The sequence below is a fragment of the Apus apus genome, chromosome 1 (genome assembly GCF_020740795.1).
Source record: "Apus apus isolate bApuApu2 chromosome 1, bApuApu2.pri.cur, whole genome shotgun sequence".
NCBI lineage: Eukaryota > Metazoa > Chordata > Aves > Apodiformes > Apodidae > Apus > Apus apus.
In genome coordinates, this window is record NC_067282.1 from 1,784,102 (window position 1) to 1,799,605 (window position 15,504).

At 53.3% G+C, this 15,504-nt stretch overlaps 1 protein-coding gene and 1 long non-coding RNA gene across 2 annotated transcripts; one reads left to right on the plus strand and one right to left on the minus strand.

The window, feature by feature from the left end:
- Window positions 1–2,653: 2,653 nt before the first annotated feature.
- SERPINH1 (serpin family H member 1) lies at window positions 2,654–11,336 on the minus strand. The gene is made up of 5 exons (XM_051608757.1): window positions 11,208–11,336; window positions 6,762–7,378; window positions 6,480–6,578; window positions 5,436–5,668; window positions 2,654–5,263 (listed from the first exon to the last, which is right to left on the minus strand). Exons 2-5 carry the CDS (start codon window positions 7,342–7,344, stop codon window positions 4,961–4,963), a joined length of 1,218 nt encoding a protein of 405 aa, XP_051464717.1. The 5' UTR covers window positions 7,345–7,378; window positions 11,208–11,336; the 3' UTR covers window positions 2,654–4,960.
- A 1,404-nt stretch (window positions 11,337–12,740) lies between these two features.
- On the plus strand, window positions 12,741–15,160 carry LOC127380202 (uncharacterized). The gene is made up of 3 exons (XR_007888435.1): window positions 12,741–13,078; window positions 14,164–14,243; window positions 14,955–15,160. It is a non-coding gene; the product is annotated as an uncharacterized LOC127380202 (long non-coding RNA).
- Window positions 15,161–15,504: the final 344 nt, after the last annotated feature.

Genomic DNA, 15,504 nt, shown 5'->3' on the forward strand with positions numbered 1-15,504 from the left:
TCTGATTTTAAGAAATTCAGAACCTGATTGTTGCAGAAACGAAAATTGGACAATGGGCAAATCTCCTTGCTTAGGAGGAGCCTTTACATCCAGATTTCCATTTTCAGGAGCCTTCTCTGCAGGAGCCAGCCTGGCAGCTTAGGAAGTGGAATTTCAAGCAGATCTGTCTGGCAGCCTTTGTGGATGTGTGAGCCTCAGCCTTCCTGTTCCCAGCTTCTCTGGCAAGGCCTCCAGGAAACCCAGCCTGGCAAGGGTGGTGGTTTGGAAGCTGGTGAAGTGTGTCAGAAGCAGATGTGCCTTACCAAGGTGTCAGAAATAGAGATTTCAAGTTTCTCTGCACATCTCTCAATGGGAGACTTAAAAAAGTTTCTACGTGTTGAGTGTTGCCAACTTGAATTTTAAATTCCTTTTAAAATTTGAATTAGGAAAAGAATTCCTGTAAAAGAGCTGGCAGACCAGCTTGGTTGCTTTGTTAGGAGTAGGGCATGTGTGAAAGCTGGAAGGCCTGAATCTATAGAAGGGTGACAGACAACTGCAAGGCCTTGCAAGTTGTGTCTAAGTTCTTAATTGTCCCAAAATACTAGATGATGGTCAGCTAGGAATTTCTCCTGCAGTCCTCCAGTGAGGGCTGACTTGCTTCCTGGATAAAAAGCCTTCCAACCCCATCCATCAGCCTGTTAACCTCACCCTGCTGATCACTGGTACAATCCGATGTTTAGTTGCCTGTGTGTAAGATCAAGAGATCTTCAAGTTGTGTGTTGAGAGGTGCTGGTGTATCTTGCCTTGCTAGACCATCACGTGGGAGAGGCTGAGGACAACATCAAGGATTAATACTCCAGTGAGACCCTCTTGCAGGGCTGGGTCCATTTCTTGGGGCCCTCAACACAAGAAGGACATGGAGCTGTTGGAGGGAGTCTAGAGGATGCCACAAAGATGATCCAAGGGCTGGAGCAGCTCTGCTCTGGAGCCAGGCTGGGAGAGCTGGGGTGTTCAGCCTGGAGAAGAGAAGGCTCCAGGGAGACCTGAGAGCACCTTCCAGGGCCTGAAGGGGCTCCAGGAAAGCTGGGGAGGGACTTTTTAGCAGGGTCTTTAATGACAGGTCAAGGAGTGATGCTTTAAGCTGTAAGAGGGGGGATTCAGACTAGATAAAAGGAAGAAACCTCTTGCGATGAGGGTTGTGAGACACTGGCCTGGGTTGCCCGAAGAGGTGGGAGATGCCCCATCCCTGGAAACAAGGTCAGGTTGGATGGGGCTCTGAGCAACCTGATCTAGTTGCAGATGTACCTGCCCATGGCAGGGGGGTTGGACTAGATGAACTTTAAAGGTTCCTTCCAACCCAAACCATTCTGTGATTATCCCTCAATGGTCCAGGTTTGCAGTGTGAATTGAATACCTGTCCAGCCTGCTGAGGTGTGCCAGCACCTTCAGCTGTGTGAAGCTGCTAAAGGAGAGGTGGGGCCTCATGCAGGTCCCTGTGTTTTGAAGGTACCTTCTTTCCTAGGATGAAAGCTACTTGCAAGACAAGCTAGGGGTAGGATGGACTCAGGAGCTCTGGAAAGTCTTAATTATTTGCAGTGTTGCTGTTCCAGGTTTATGGTGTTCCTGTGCTGGCAGAGTCCCAAAAAAGCTGTGACATAGAATCATAGAATGGTTTGGGTTGGAAGGGACCTCGAAGGTCCTCTGGTTCCAACCTCCTTGCCTTGGCAGGGACACGTTCCAGTGCATCAGGTTGCTCCAAGCCCCATCCAACCTGCCCTTCAACACTGCCAGGGATGGGGCAGCCACAGCTTCCCTGGGCAACCTGGGCCAGGGTCTAAATTGAATTTCCCCTCTTCCTCTATTCCGCCTTGTCCCAAGCCCCTCCCCAGCTTTCCTGGAGCCCCTCCAGGCACTGGAAGGTGCTCTCAGGTCTCCCTGGAGCCTTCTCTTCTCCAGGCTGAACACCCTAACTCTCCCAGCCTGGCTCCAGAGCAGAGCTGCTCCAGCCCTCCCAGCATCTCCGGGGCCTCCTCTGGACTCTCCAACAGCTCCATGTCCTCCTTGTGTTGGGGGCTCCAGAATTGGACACATTTTGGCACAGGGACGAGGGGAGTGTCTGTGGCTTTCCTTGTGACTGTGTGGCAGAGCCTGCATGCCTGAATGGACAGCAGGCTGATCCCTTTCCAGCTGTGGAAGGACATGACTCTGCTGGATGTGTTTTCCAGCTGTGGAAGGTATATTTAGCTGGCTGGCCCCAGTGATGGTGCAGGTTCCTGCAGTTCCTCTTCTGTTTGCCTCAATTGGATCCTGGCTAGACCTTTGCTTGGGTTAGGAAGGCTGTTCCCTGTGGCCAACAACTTCTGTGTTCCTGCACTTCTTTATTTTCACAGCCATTTGCTGCTCTGGTAACTAGCAGGGCAGGGCAGTAGGTGCTTTACCTGGGAAGCATTAAAGATGCTGGATACATGCAGTGTCAGGACAGAAAAGCCAACACCAACCTGCTCATAATGTCCCTTTCCCACACTGTTTATGTCTTGGAAGTTCATCTGTCGTGTATTAAGTGTAATTTTTGTCCAGAATTGGATTTAAGGATGACAAGGAACCTCTCCAATTGATTTCAAAAAGAGTATTTTGTCTCCACCCAAACCCTGGAAGTGACTGTGGCTGCCAGAGCTTCATTGAAAAAGTTTTATTGCAAAATTAGACAGCTGTCACTGTGTGGTACAAGAACAGACAATAAAAGCCATCAGACGCCTGCATCCACATGATGCAAATTATTCACGATATCCCACAGAGTGTTTTTTTGCCTTGCCCCCCACCCCTTTTTTCCCACCTCCCCCCCGTCCTCCAGAAGGTGCTGCAGCGTGTGGGTTTCGGTGCATGGAGGTACCAGGTCGTGTCTTGGCACACACACACCAGGCTTCAGGCATCCTGTGCACTTGGGTACATCCCTGTGGATTGCCTCCTACCTCCCAACATGGTGGGGAAAGCACCCGGGAAGAGGCTCAGGGACAAGACTCTGGCTGGCTTGGATAGGGATTAGGGCAGATGAGCTTCTCTGGAATTGCATAAACCTGGAGGAGGCACAGTCAGGTCAGACTTGGGGGTGCAAGTTGCTCTATTGTTGCCTGTAGGAAACACCTGATAGGAGACTTTGGAATTGCAACGTAATAAATAAGTGGAAATAGTCCTGTGTGTGGTCTGGAGAAAATGCAGTAATGGGCTTCTAGGTGAGCAACCTGACAGCAAGCACTTTGGAAATGAAAACAAAGCAGTGACTGTCCTTGCTGGCTTCAAAGATCTGAGACTCTGAGGCACAGGTTTCTCTCATCTCAACCATCTTGTCACTGCTGGCTTTGGGGTGTCTCAGAGTGCACAGCAAGGCTTACCTGACACGTGCTTCAATGCTCATGGGATCACATCCATCATATCTTTAGTGTTAACCTGATGATAACCCTTAAAGAGAAGGAGACAGGAATAGTCTCCAGGTCTAAGCTGGTGCGGGCTGCGAAACTTGCTGATGATCAGACATAAACAGAACTATAAATACAGTTGTTTTTCAGCATGCCCTTCTCCAGGCCAGCCAACAGGGAGCTGAAGTATCATGGAAGAGAGGAGTTTCAGGAGAGGGTCATGAGGAAATCAGGTAATGGCAGCTTTAAAACTTTGTATTTAAATAAGAAAGTGGAAGTGAACCTGATCCATCTCCCTGTGAGAAGCCAGGAGTCCCTTGGGCTGGTGCAGGAGCTGACAGGTACCAACCCTGGCTGTAACTGGGAGAACCTCCACAGTGGTAACTTTTTCCCAGCACTGTGGGCTGATGCAGAAGCACCAAGAGAAGTGGAGTTTCTGTTTGCCTGGTATGGGATGTTTCAATTCCAGATGTGGGCCCAAGACCCCTCTTGGTGATCCCCAAAGGAGTGGAAAACAGCAATTTCTGTCATGCAGGAGGGACCTCAGGTTTATCTTTCTAGGAACCCATCTGCTCTTTGACCTCTCTGCTGACACTCCTAAGCCACTTCCCTCTGAAGTGTTGAGCAAAGCTGCCCTTGTCTTTGCAGGAATCATAGAATCATAGAATCCTAGGGGTTGGAAGGGACCTGGAAAGATCACCCAGCCCAACCCCCCTGCCAGAGCAGGGTCACCCAGAGCACATCACACAGGAACGTGTCCAGGCGGGTTTTGAATGTCTCCAGAGAAGACTCCACAACCTCTCTGGGCAGCCTGTTCCAGTGCTCTGTCACACTCTCACAAGAGTGTTCTAGCTAAGGAGCTGATGACCTGCTGTGGTTGGTGCATCCAGCAGTCCTCCAGAGCAGGGTTAGGCAGGACAAAAAAGCACAACTCCACACAATCTCTGTTCTTAGATGCTGTCGTGGTCCTGCTCTGCTCCCAGGGCCTTAGAGGGGGGGCTGGACTGCAGAAATGGCCTTTGTGCTCTGTCATCTACCACTAAAGACAGGAGAGAGAAGCAAGGAACAACTGCAAAGTGACCAGAGCAGCTCTGGTGTGGTGCCACGTGGCATCATAGTGGGACAAAAGTGGCAGAGCTAAACGTGCAGAAGCATTTGGGATGGAAGGGTGAAGAGCTGGTGCCTCTGCAGGGCTGGTGGCAGCAGCGAGGTACTTGGCAGGAGACAGCTCCAGTGCAGGGAGGAGCTGGACATCAGCCTGAACATCTCAGCTGAGGATGCCAGTAGCTGAGACAGTGCATGCCCCTTCCCTTCCACTTCTGGTGACCCTCTTGTGCCAGGCTCCCCTGTTCCTCTCTGGAGGTGGGCTTGTTTGTGCAATAAGTATTTTGGGGTGAGGTAAAGTGTATGCTGGCTTCTCATCACAATGCACCCTGGTCTGAATAGCACCCATAGTTTGAGAAGGATACAAAATAGTGTTTCCCCTTTTTTGAAATCCCCCCACTAAAAACACACACAAACCAAAGCTCTGGGAAAAAAAAAAACAACCCACAAACCAACCAACCTAACTACAACTCATCACGCATCTTGTCTCCTTTGGGCCTCACAAGCCTGCCAATGAAGAGGATGGAGTTGGTTTTACTGTCCTTGATCATGAAGATGAAGGGGTGGTCAGCATAGAAGAGCTTGGGGTTCCTCATCTCCTCTCGGCCATAGATGTCAGCATCATAGGGGTTCCCCTCCGTGTCCCACTCAAGAGCAGCAGCATGGAAGACATTGGACAGGTAAAGGTCTTTCTTGCCAGAGATCTTTGACAAGTCAGCCTTGGTTTTGTCAATGGCTTCTGTCAGGCCCAGGTCAGCCAAGTGTTTCTAGGAGGAGAAAAGAGGTCAGCAACCCTCCCAGAGATGGCACAGTGCAATCCTTTCCAGCCATGGTTAGACTACCCACTGGAAAAAGGATGACAGGCACCATCCCACCATCTTCTCTCCCACCCCAAAGACCTGTATGCCCCATCTTGTTTTCATTAAGGACCTCCTTTACCTGAAGGTCGTGGCTGACTTCCAGGACAACTTTGGGCAGCGAGATGGCCACTGATCTCTTCTTCATTTTGCCAGCCCAGGTCTTTAGCTGCTCCTTGTTCAGCAGTTTCTCAACCCTCTCCAGGGGCTCCACATGGTTTGGCATGATAAAGATCATGCTGGAGAGCTTGTGAGCAAGAGGCATCTCAACCACCTGGAGCTTCTCTGTCTCATCATCATAGTAATTGTAGAGACCTTGAAATCAGAAGCAGGAAATGGTGAGATGGGGAGCAGAGGCAAAGCTACCTACAACCTTGCTGTGAATTCACCTTGCACTTTTCCCTGACCAGCAAGGGAAATGAGTCTGGACACTGTTTTGGGAACAGGCCCAGCATTCCTCGAGTTGGCCACAACTCAAAACCACAGCTCTCAATTGTGTGACAAGCTGGGATTTACTCCTAAGAGCCAAGCACCCAATAGTAAACATGGACTCTCTCTGCTCACAGAGGGATTGAATCAGCAGGACAAGCACACCCTGCTTTGTTCTCTGCCGCTGACCATGAGGCAAATCTTGGAAGCAGCTGGTGGAAAACTGGGTAATGGAGCTGCAGTGAGCAGAACTCCAGTTGGTCTTGACAGAACATCCAAGTCCATCTGTGTGTGGACAGGATGACACTGTGGCTCTCGAGGCTGGGGGTATTTCACATATGGGATGGTGTGAACCTCAACAGTGGTGTTTTAGCAAAACGCTGGCATGGACTGTCCACGAGGGCAGAGGAACAGTCCAATATGAAGAAGCCACAATGTCATGAGGGACGTAGGAGGTTCAAGTTAAACATAAGGAAAACTTATTCATTGTGAGGGTGACGGAGCCCTGGGACAGGCTGCCCAGAGAGGCTGTGGAGCCTCCTTCTCTGGAGGTTCCAAACCCATCCGGATGCATTCCTGTGGGGTCTGCCGTGGGTGATCCTGCTCTAGTGTTGGACTAGATGATCTCCAGAGGTCCCTTCCAGCCCTGACTGACCCCTCGGTGACTGCGACGTGGGGCAGGAGGTTTGCAGCTTACCCGTGCGATGCATCATCGGCACTCCCACCGTGTAGGAACGGGTCACCATGAAGCCACGGTTGTCCACCATCTTGTGATGGAACCTCTCATCCCAGTGAGCTGCAGGAGGGAGAAATTCAGCTTGTGAGGAAAGGGAACGGGTGGCAATTTCACGCACAGCTTCTAACCGCTTGCTCTGAAAAAAAGCACGCGTCCAGCAGACCTAGGACCCGTTCACCTTCCCGTTTGGGCTCGGGCTAGGATGTGAGTCACTTCCACCAAGGATTAAAGCGTAGCACTTACGCTTGAAGAACATGGCGTTGACAATGAGGGCCCCGTCGGTCTTCTCAACGTCTTTCGTGACCTCTGGCAGCTTCCCATCCGTGGTCTGGGCCGCCCACTCGTTGATGGACTTCAGGGCGCTCCTCTTGTCTCGGAAGTTGATCTTGGAGTGCTCGTAGTTGTAGTGCTTCTTGCTGTTCTTCACGAAGTCGTCGGCGAAGGTGATGGAGGCCGGGCCGTAGAGGCGGTTGCCGATCTTCCAGGTGACGTTGCGGGCCGTGCTGTTGCTGACCTCGTTGAGGAGCTCGGACAAGCCGCTGTGCACGTAGTCGTCGTTGAGCTTGTCGGCGCTGAGCACCGCCTTGGCTTGGGAGGCCGTGGTGGCCTTGCCCCCCAGGGACACCAGGCCGAGGGAGGAAGCCACCACCACGGGGGACAGCAGGATGTTCTCCGTGTTCTTGTCCCTCGCCATGGCGTGGTAGAGGTTGAAGGCCAGCGTGGCGCTGCGGTCGGCCAGCGCGGTGGCCTTGTCGCTCAGCTTCCTGTCCTCCGAGGGCACGGCGGCGGCCAGGCTGCAGGCAGCCAGCACCAGTGGCGCCCACATGGCTTCAGCAGCACCAGGCTCCTGGCGGGACCCGCTGGGCGAGAAGAGTTCAACGTCAGCACGATTCGAGCCCTTCCAGAAACCCCGGAGGCTCTTCCGGTGGAAGCTGCTCCAGAGCATCTTCGCTTAGAGAATCATTAAGGTTGGAAGGGACCTCAAAGATCACCCAGTTCCACCCCCAGCCATGAGCAGGGAACCACTAGATCAGGTGGCACAAAACCTCATCCAACCTGGCCTTAAAAACCTCCAGGGATGGGGCATCAACAACCTCCCTGGGCAACCCATCCCAGTTCCTCACCATCCTAAGAGTGAAGAATTTCTTCCTAATATCTGATCTAAATCTCCCCTCTCTCAGTTTAAAACCCTTCTCCCTGCTCCCACCCCTCCTTGCCCTTGTCCCAAGCCCCTCCCCAGCTTTCCTGGAGCCCCTTCAGGCACTGGAAGGTGCTCTCAGGTCTCCCTGGAGCCTTCTCTTCTCCAGGCTCAACACCCCAACTCTCCCAGCCTGGCTCCAGAGCAGAGCTGCTCCAGCCCTTGGATCATCTCCATGATCCTTCTCTGGCCTCTCTCCAACAGCTCCATGTCTCTCCTTGTGCTGAGGGCCCCAGAGCTGGACACAACACTCCAGGTGGGGTCTCGGCAGAGCAGAGCAGAGGGGCAGAATCCCCTCCCTGGCCCTGCTGGCCACCCTTCCTGTGATGCAGCCCAGGATGCAGTTGCTCTCTGGACTGAATGATCTTTCTGTGCTTGGGCTGCAACGATCACTTGGGCTTCCCCCTGAGCAACAATTAATCTTCAAAAGTCCAGGCTGCGCTCTGGCCTGTGCTTTTTGAATGAAAACACCTTTTCTGAGCAATTTGATTCCGTTGATCAACAGTAAATGATTTAAGGAGGGGCCAGGGAATGGAAGCAACAGGAATTTCTGTCCCCAGAGGAGCAGGTCAAACCTCTGCCCTGCTCAGGAACGGCTACAAGTGGGATGTTCCTGCTGCCCAAGGGCCACACAGCACAGGGCTGCCCGTGGGCTGTCATGGTCAGTGTGCAGGGGTTTCCTCTCTGGGGACCCCAGCTCGGTCCCCAAAAGCTCAGCTTTCTAGACACTAGATGGAGCGCATGAGCTTCCACCAAGCTAAGTCATGGGCGCCCCGACAGAAGATCCCAGCTCTGTGGCACTCAAGTTTTTTTTGCCTGTACAGCCCTGCTAGGGAGGTGTGGGGCAGAGGAAGGTGGTGGACCCCTCCTTTCCCCCAGCAGAGCCCCTTCCCAAGACGTTCATGCACTAGGTTGGTGCATCTCATCACGACGCAGACCAACCCATCCCCAGGGAGGGTTCTGAGCTACTACTTTCGATCAATCTGTGGACTGACCAGTTCTAAATGCTCTGCCTAAAAGCCCCTTGGGGCTCATCCTGCCTCCCTCCGAGCCTATAACCTGTCCCCAGACCTCCCCTCCCTCCTGACTTCATGCTGCTCACAGCAAACCTTCCTGGAGGCAGATCCCCTTCATAGAATCACAGACTGGTTTGGGTTGGAAGGGATCTTAAAGATCTATTTCCAACCCCCTGCACAGGTGGGGACACCTCCCACCAGACCACACTGCTTCAAGCCCCATCCAACCTGGCCTTGAAGACCTCCAGGAAGGGGGCACCCACAGCTTTCCTGGGCAACCTATTGGAGCCTGAATTCCACCTTCCCTCCCAAAGCAGAGCTTTTCCCTGACAAGCTGCACCACGCCTGAGGCTACGGTGGAGTCTGCATCGAGTCCTCTCCTCCCACCCTGCTCCTGGCCAGCGTCAGAGTCTGCTCCTTGCATGTGGAGACAAGATGGGGCTGCACCAGGGGAAGCTTCAGGGTTAAAGCAGAGCAGGAAGCCAAGAGGCCCGCTGGGATTACACAGGGAAGGAAACACGAGCGCGGCCCCAAGCCAAGAGAGTGCGCAGTTTGCACCAGGGACCCTTTGCCAGAGTGGGAATTACGTCGCCTCAGAGAGGGGAGGCGTTTTTTTTTTTTATCCTAAAATCCTCCTGGGATCAAGCCTTCCGTTGAAAGGAAGAGTCATCCCAGCTACCTCAGGACAAAGACTTGTCCAACAGCCTCAGAACTGCCCTCGACACCCTTTGGAGGCACAAACAGCACCGGGCGCAGCGAGCGTTTAAAATCTTCAGGGTTTTTTTTTTTCTTTCATGTCATTACTACTATGATTATTTTTCCTTCTAAAGACACCTTGAGACTCTTTCACAGTGGGGTCAGCGTTTTGCCCTTTTTCATTCTGAAAGAAAACAAGACGCATGGGGTAGTTCTCTGGCCCACACCGCTTGCATCCTCAGCCTAAGGGAAGTTCCACTACTTCAGAGACTGGGAGGAAATTTAATTTGGCCAGGGGTGGTGGTGGTGGATCCAGACTTGGACTACGAATGAGACTACTGGTTGAATTCATAACCCGGGGTGAAAAATAAGAGGGAATTTTTTTGGGGGCGTGGGGGACGACGGGATGTGCGGCCATGAGCATCCGTTGCTGCGTCCGTGCAGGGGACGCCCTGTTGCCAACGTGGCATCCTGCAGACCTCCTGGGGGCTGTCAGGGACCCGATCTCCTGGCAGGATTGGGAAGGGCCACGGTTCTCCTGGCAGGACTGGGGAAGTGCCACGGTTCTCCCGGCAGGACTGGGGAAGTGGCATGGTTCTCCTGGCAGGACTGGGGAATGCCACGGTTCTCCCAGCAGGACTGGGGAATGCCACGGTTCTCCTGGCAGGACTGGGGAATGCCACGGTTCTCCCAGCAGGACTGGGGAATGCCACGGTTCTCCCAGCAGGACTGGGGAATGCCACGGTTCTCCTGGCAGGACTGGGGAAGTGCCACGGTTCTCCCGGCAGGACTGGGGAAGTGGCATGGTTCTCCTGGCAGGACTGGGGAATGCCACGGTTCTCCCAGCAGGACTGGGGAATGCCACGGTTCTCCTGGCAGGACTGGGGAATGCCATGGTTCTCCCAGCAGGACTGGGGAATGCCACGGTTCTCCTGGCAGGACTGGGGAATGCCATGGTTCTCCCGGCAGGGCTGGGGAATGCCATGGTTCTCCTGGCAGGACTGGGGAGTGCCATCGCCCAGCACCCCTTCTCCAGGACTGCCTCTCTCCCACCACCTCCCAGAAGAAGCCCACAGGCAGGCGAGCAAAAGGCCACCTCCGTGCGCAGCAGCAGGAGGTGCCACTCGGGCAGGGCAGGCAGGAGGACAGGGCTGCTCAGCCTTGCTGCAGGCTGGGAGCTCTTCCCCCCGAGCTGGGCTGCTGCCCAGGGTCCCGCAGGCTCCCAGGCTGGCCAGGAGCGGGGGCTGCGGCTTTTCTTCAAACCACGGCTGCTCCGGCACCACACAAAGACCGAGCCGGTGCTTCCCTTCATCTCCCCCTCCCCACCTCCTCTTTCCTTCACCCCCTAAAACTTTCTCCTGCCTGCAAAAAAACAAACCAAACAAACCAGGGCGCAGCTTCGCTGCCCAGCAAACCGGAGACGGGGGGGGGGGGGGGGGGGGGGGGAGGAAAACCTATTTAATCCCTCTTCTCCAAAACCAGAGCTCGTGGGGGACGCTTTTACACCCACCCCCGACCTCCTCACAGACCCTTCAACCCCAACCCACCCAACGCAAGCCCCTCCGTGCAATACCAGACCCCCCCAGCCCAGCCCCCCCCCCCGACTTTTCCTGCCCTTTGGGGCCAGGCAGGAGCAAGAAAGACCCCCTCCCCCCAAAAAATACCCCCCTCCTTGCTGCAATCTCAGCTCGGCCACATGTTCTGCCGGCCAGACGAGTCCTGGCAGCCCCCAGACCCCTGGCAGCCCCCAGACCCACCCTCCTTTTACCCCCCCCTTACCCTTCCGAGGGGCTTCGCTCGTCTCCCCTGCGCACCTCGCAGCCCCGCCGAGGGGGTATATAAGGGGCCGGGGGAGGAGAAACTTCTGGAAAGTTGGGAAAAAACCCTCTTTAAAAAAAAAAAAAACAAAACCACCAAACCAAACCCACAGGGCTTAGGGAGGGAGAGGAAGGGGAGGACCCGGCTCAGCTCTCCCGGCCTCCCACCAATGGCAGGGAGCGGGCGGCCCTGCGGCTGCGGGCAGGGGGGACTGGGGGGACTGGGGGGAGCTGGTTGGAACAGGGAGCTGCTGGAGAGAGGCCAGGGCAGAGCCACAGAGAGGCTGGAGGGAGTGGAACATCTCCCTGGTGAGGAAAGGCTGAGGGAGCTGGGTCTCTTGAGCTTGGAGAAGAGGAGACTGAGGGGCGACCTCACCCATGGTTACAGACACGTTCAGGGCAGTGTCAGGAGGATGGAGCCAGGCTTTGTTCAGTGATGTCCAGTGACAGGACAAGGGGCAGTGGGTGCAAACTGGAGCACAGGAGGTTCCATGGGAATATCAGGAAGAACTTCTTTCCTGTGAGAGTGACAGAGCCCTGGGACAGGCTGCCCAGAGAGGCTGTGGAGTCTCCTTCTCTGGAGACATTCCAACCCTCCTGGACACGTTCCTGTGTGATGTGCTCTGGGTGACCCTGCTCTGGCAGGGGGGTTGGGCTGGGTGATCTTCCCAGGTCCCTTCCAACCCCTGGGATTCTGGGATTCTGTGATGCCTGGTCCCTCCTCCTGCTGCTGCCAGCCCCCCCGGCTGGGCCGGTACCAGGGCTGGGGTGGGGGTTTTGCCAGGTCAAACCGGTGCTTTGGTGTTCTTACAGGGCTCTGGACCATCTTCTTTCCCTCCCCTCCTGGCACCTCTTGGGGCTGGATGGTTGGTGGTGGGTGAGGTGGGTGATTTCATGAAGTTGTTCGGTTCTTTTTTGGTTGGAGACGACTTTTAAGATCCTCCAGCCCAACCCTTCCCCCAGCCCTGCCAAGGCCACCCCTGCCCCGTGTCCCTCAGCACCATCTCCAGGGCTTGGAAACCCCTCCAGGGATGGGGACTCCCCCCCTGCCCTGGGCAGCCTGGGCCAGGCCCTGACAACCCTTGCCAGGAAGGAATTGTTCCCCAGATCCAACCTCAACCTCCCCTGACACAACCTGAGGCCATTTCCCCCTGTTCTATTGATAGACTGCAAGATGTGTCTTGAACCATGCTGAACATTTGCTGCCTGTGACTGTGGCTGAAGCCCCTTTGCAGCACTCCTGCACTCATGGAAGGTGACACCCTAGAAAAAAAAGATGAATAGATTGGACATTTGGAACAATTTCTTCCCCAAAAGGGTTGTCAGGCCCTGGCCCAGGCTGCCCAGGGCAGGGGGGGAGTCCCCATCCCTGGAGAGATTTCAAGGCCATGTAGATGTGGTGCTGAGGGACTTGGACTATCAGTGACCTTGGCAGTGCTGGGTTGGTGGCTGGACTTGCTGATCTTCAAGGTCTTTTCCAACCAAAATGATTCAATGGTTCTATGATCTGAAATGTCCCCCTTTTTTTGGTGAAACCCAAGAGAACCCACTGACCAAGTTACGGGGCAGCTGGAGAACTTCTTCATGTTTCTGTATCCCAGAGAAGGGTTTTCCATCCATCCATCTCCCCACCTGTCCTAACAACCCCCTCGTTATCCCCCACAGCTGAGCTGATGAAGTGCTGCACCTCTTTCCCATCACATCTTCCACACATCCAGATCTCCCCCTGCACCCCAGGCGTGAGAGGAGCAGGTCAGCTGGGATCTGCTCTTCATCCTAGCATAACACAGTGGCAAGATCCTCACGTCTGGCAAACTTACACCGTTTGGAAAGGTATGATGGAGTCAAATATTTGTAGCCTTAAAGTCATGTTGAAGGAGTTAAAATGCTCACTCTGCCCAGTGCCAGACTGCCTGGCTGAGAGCTTGCAGCAAAGTATGTGCCCTAGAGAAGTTTCTGCTCTGAGTCACAAGTGTTGAATGCCTCTGGATTTCAGCCTTGTCACATTTTAAGCCTGCATGGGATGTTTTTTTTTAATGGCAGCCTGGGGTATAGTGATGTTCTAGGTATCACCCAGTAATTAAGCACCATCCTCATCGCTGGTTACCTCAGTAGCAGAAGGATGCAGCATCATCGTGTTGTTCAGCTGATCTCTGTGTCTTCCCTTGCTCCTAATCACCACATAATTTCATTCCCCCCCCCCCCCCATTAGTGCTGGTTTTGGCTCTGCAACTTTCCCCACTTCCCTCACAAGGTCTCAGCAGGTTGCTACGTCGTGTTGCTGTAGCAGAAAACATCATCTGATTTAGTCTTCTGGCTTTGAATGTTCTGCCCTCAGAACTGAGTTGTTGTCTTGCAAAGCACTTTGGGATCATTTCATCTTTCCACTGTCCATTTCCCTGCACAGGAGCAGTCCAGAGATTCTAGAAGATGCCATCAAAAAGTGACATTTTTCTTCTATCTAGACCGTTCAGATGATGCCATGTTGAGTAGATCCTCCACATCTCAAATGAGGGGAGGTTTTGAGCCCTCCCTGTGCAAAACTTCCCACCAGCTGCAGTAGAACAGCACTCCAGAACTCTTAATAGCAAAGCAAAATGTGTGTTCCTATGTTGATTTTGCATGTTTTGCAGCAAGAAGATAAGAGCAGGAGCAGATAACAGGAGGTTTGTTCTGGTCACTGGGTGTTTGCTTCTGGCTGTGACAAAGAATGTCCCACTCATCCAATCCCAAACCCCTTTCTTATGGCTGAACTGATCCCTGTGGTGTCATTTCCACAAAAGCTGTGACAGGGGAAAAGTGCCAAGGGGTCTCACTCATCTGTGTCACCTTTTGGGTGCCAAGTATGGAGTCATTTCAGAGCACTGAAGGCTCCTGACTTGCTGTGATTTATTGGTTGTTTGATTTTTCCTTTTCAGTGGCATCTGTGGAGAAAGAAATACCTGAACAAAACACATTTCCAGCTGATGTCTCCCCTGCACATTTTGTGTCCTAGCAGGTACCTTACGTTGCAGTCATAGAATCATAGAATTGTTTGGGTTGCAAAAGACCTTTAGGATCATCACATCCAACCCTTCCCCCAGCCCTGCCAAGGCCACCCCTGCCCCGTGTCCCTCAGCACCATCTCCAGGGCTTGGAAACCCCTCCAGGGATGGGGACTCCCCCCCTGCCCTGGGCAGCCTGGGCCAGGCCCTGACAACCCTTGCCAGGAAGGAATTGTTCCCCAGATCCAACCTCAACCTCCCCTGGCACAACTTGAGGCCGTTCCCTCTGGTCCTGTCGCTTGTTCCTGGGGAGCAGAGCCCGACCCCCCTGGCTCCAACCTCCTCTCAGGAGCTGCAGAGCCAGCAGGTTTCCCCTCAGCCTCCTTTGCTCCAGGCTGGACACCCCCAGCTGCTTCTCATCAGACTTGTGCCTTGACTGATAAGGTGCCTAAATGGTCCCTATGGCTTCACAGCAGTGATGTTCAGAGATCACCTTCCCCCTGGGATGAATTCAGTGGGAAAGAGAGGTTTGAAATACCTCAAACATTCTATTTTTGTCCACCCTAGTGCACATTTGGAGCAGCTTTCTTGGCTTTGTGTCCTCCTAACTGATCCAAAAGTGACCCCAGTTTTTTTATGCAAAAAATCTTTGCTTTATTCCTACCTTGTCATGCAAAAAAAAAAAAAAAAAAGAATTGACTGATGGCAAACAAATCAATACACAGGTGAAAAATGCCTGATCTGTACCAGCAGCACATACCAGCTGAGAAATGAGAAGAGCTCCTTTAAGCCTCCAGTGTCAGCCCATCTTCCCTGCCAAGCTCTGAACTGCTCCACCTTCAAACCCTGCTATGTCACTACTTCCCATGTAAGATTTTTTTTTGGTTTGTTTCCTTCCTAGTGAAATTTAAAATAAACTCTGAAACTTTTACATCTGGAACTCTTTCGGTGCCCTCCCAGCACCAAACTCCCCTGTGCCTCAGTCCTTTTCCAGCAGCTTTGCCTCAATAACAGGAATTTGGAGTTGAATAAAAATTAGTTCTTTGTGTTTCAGGACAGGCATAAAGATATTTCAATTTTTTGCCTGATTTTTGGCTGTATATTCCTGCAGTCACCAACTGGCCCATACTACTGATTCGTCCCTCCAGATAAGACAAATAAGGCAGCCACACTCAATCTGCAGGGTTTTGGGATGCAGAAAATGAGTCATTTCTCCCCAAATGGCAGCAAACAGCTTCCATCTCACCCCTCAGCTTTTTTTTTTCCCCCCAGGGC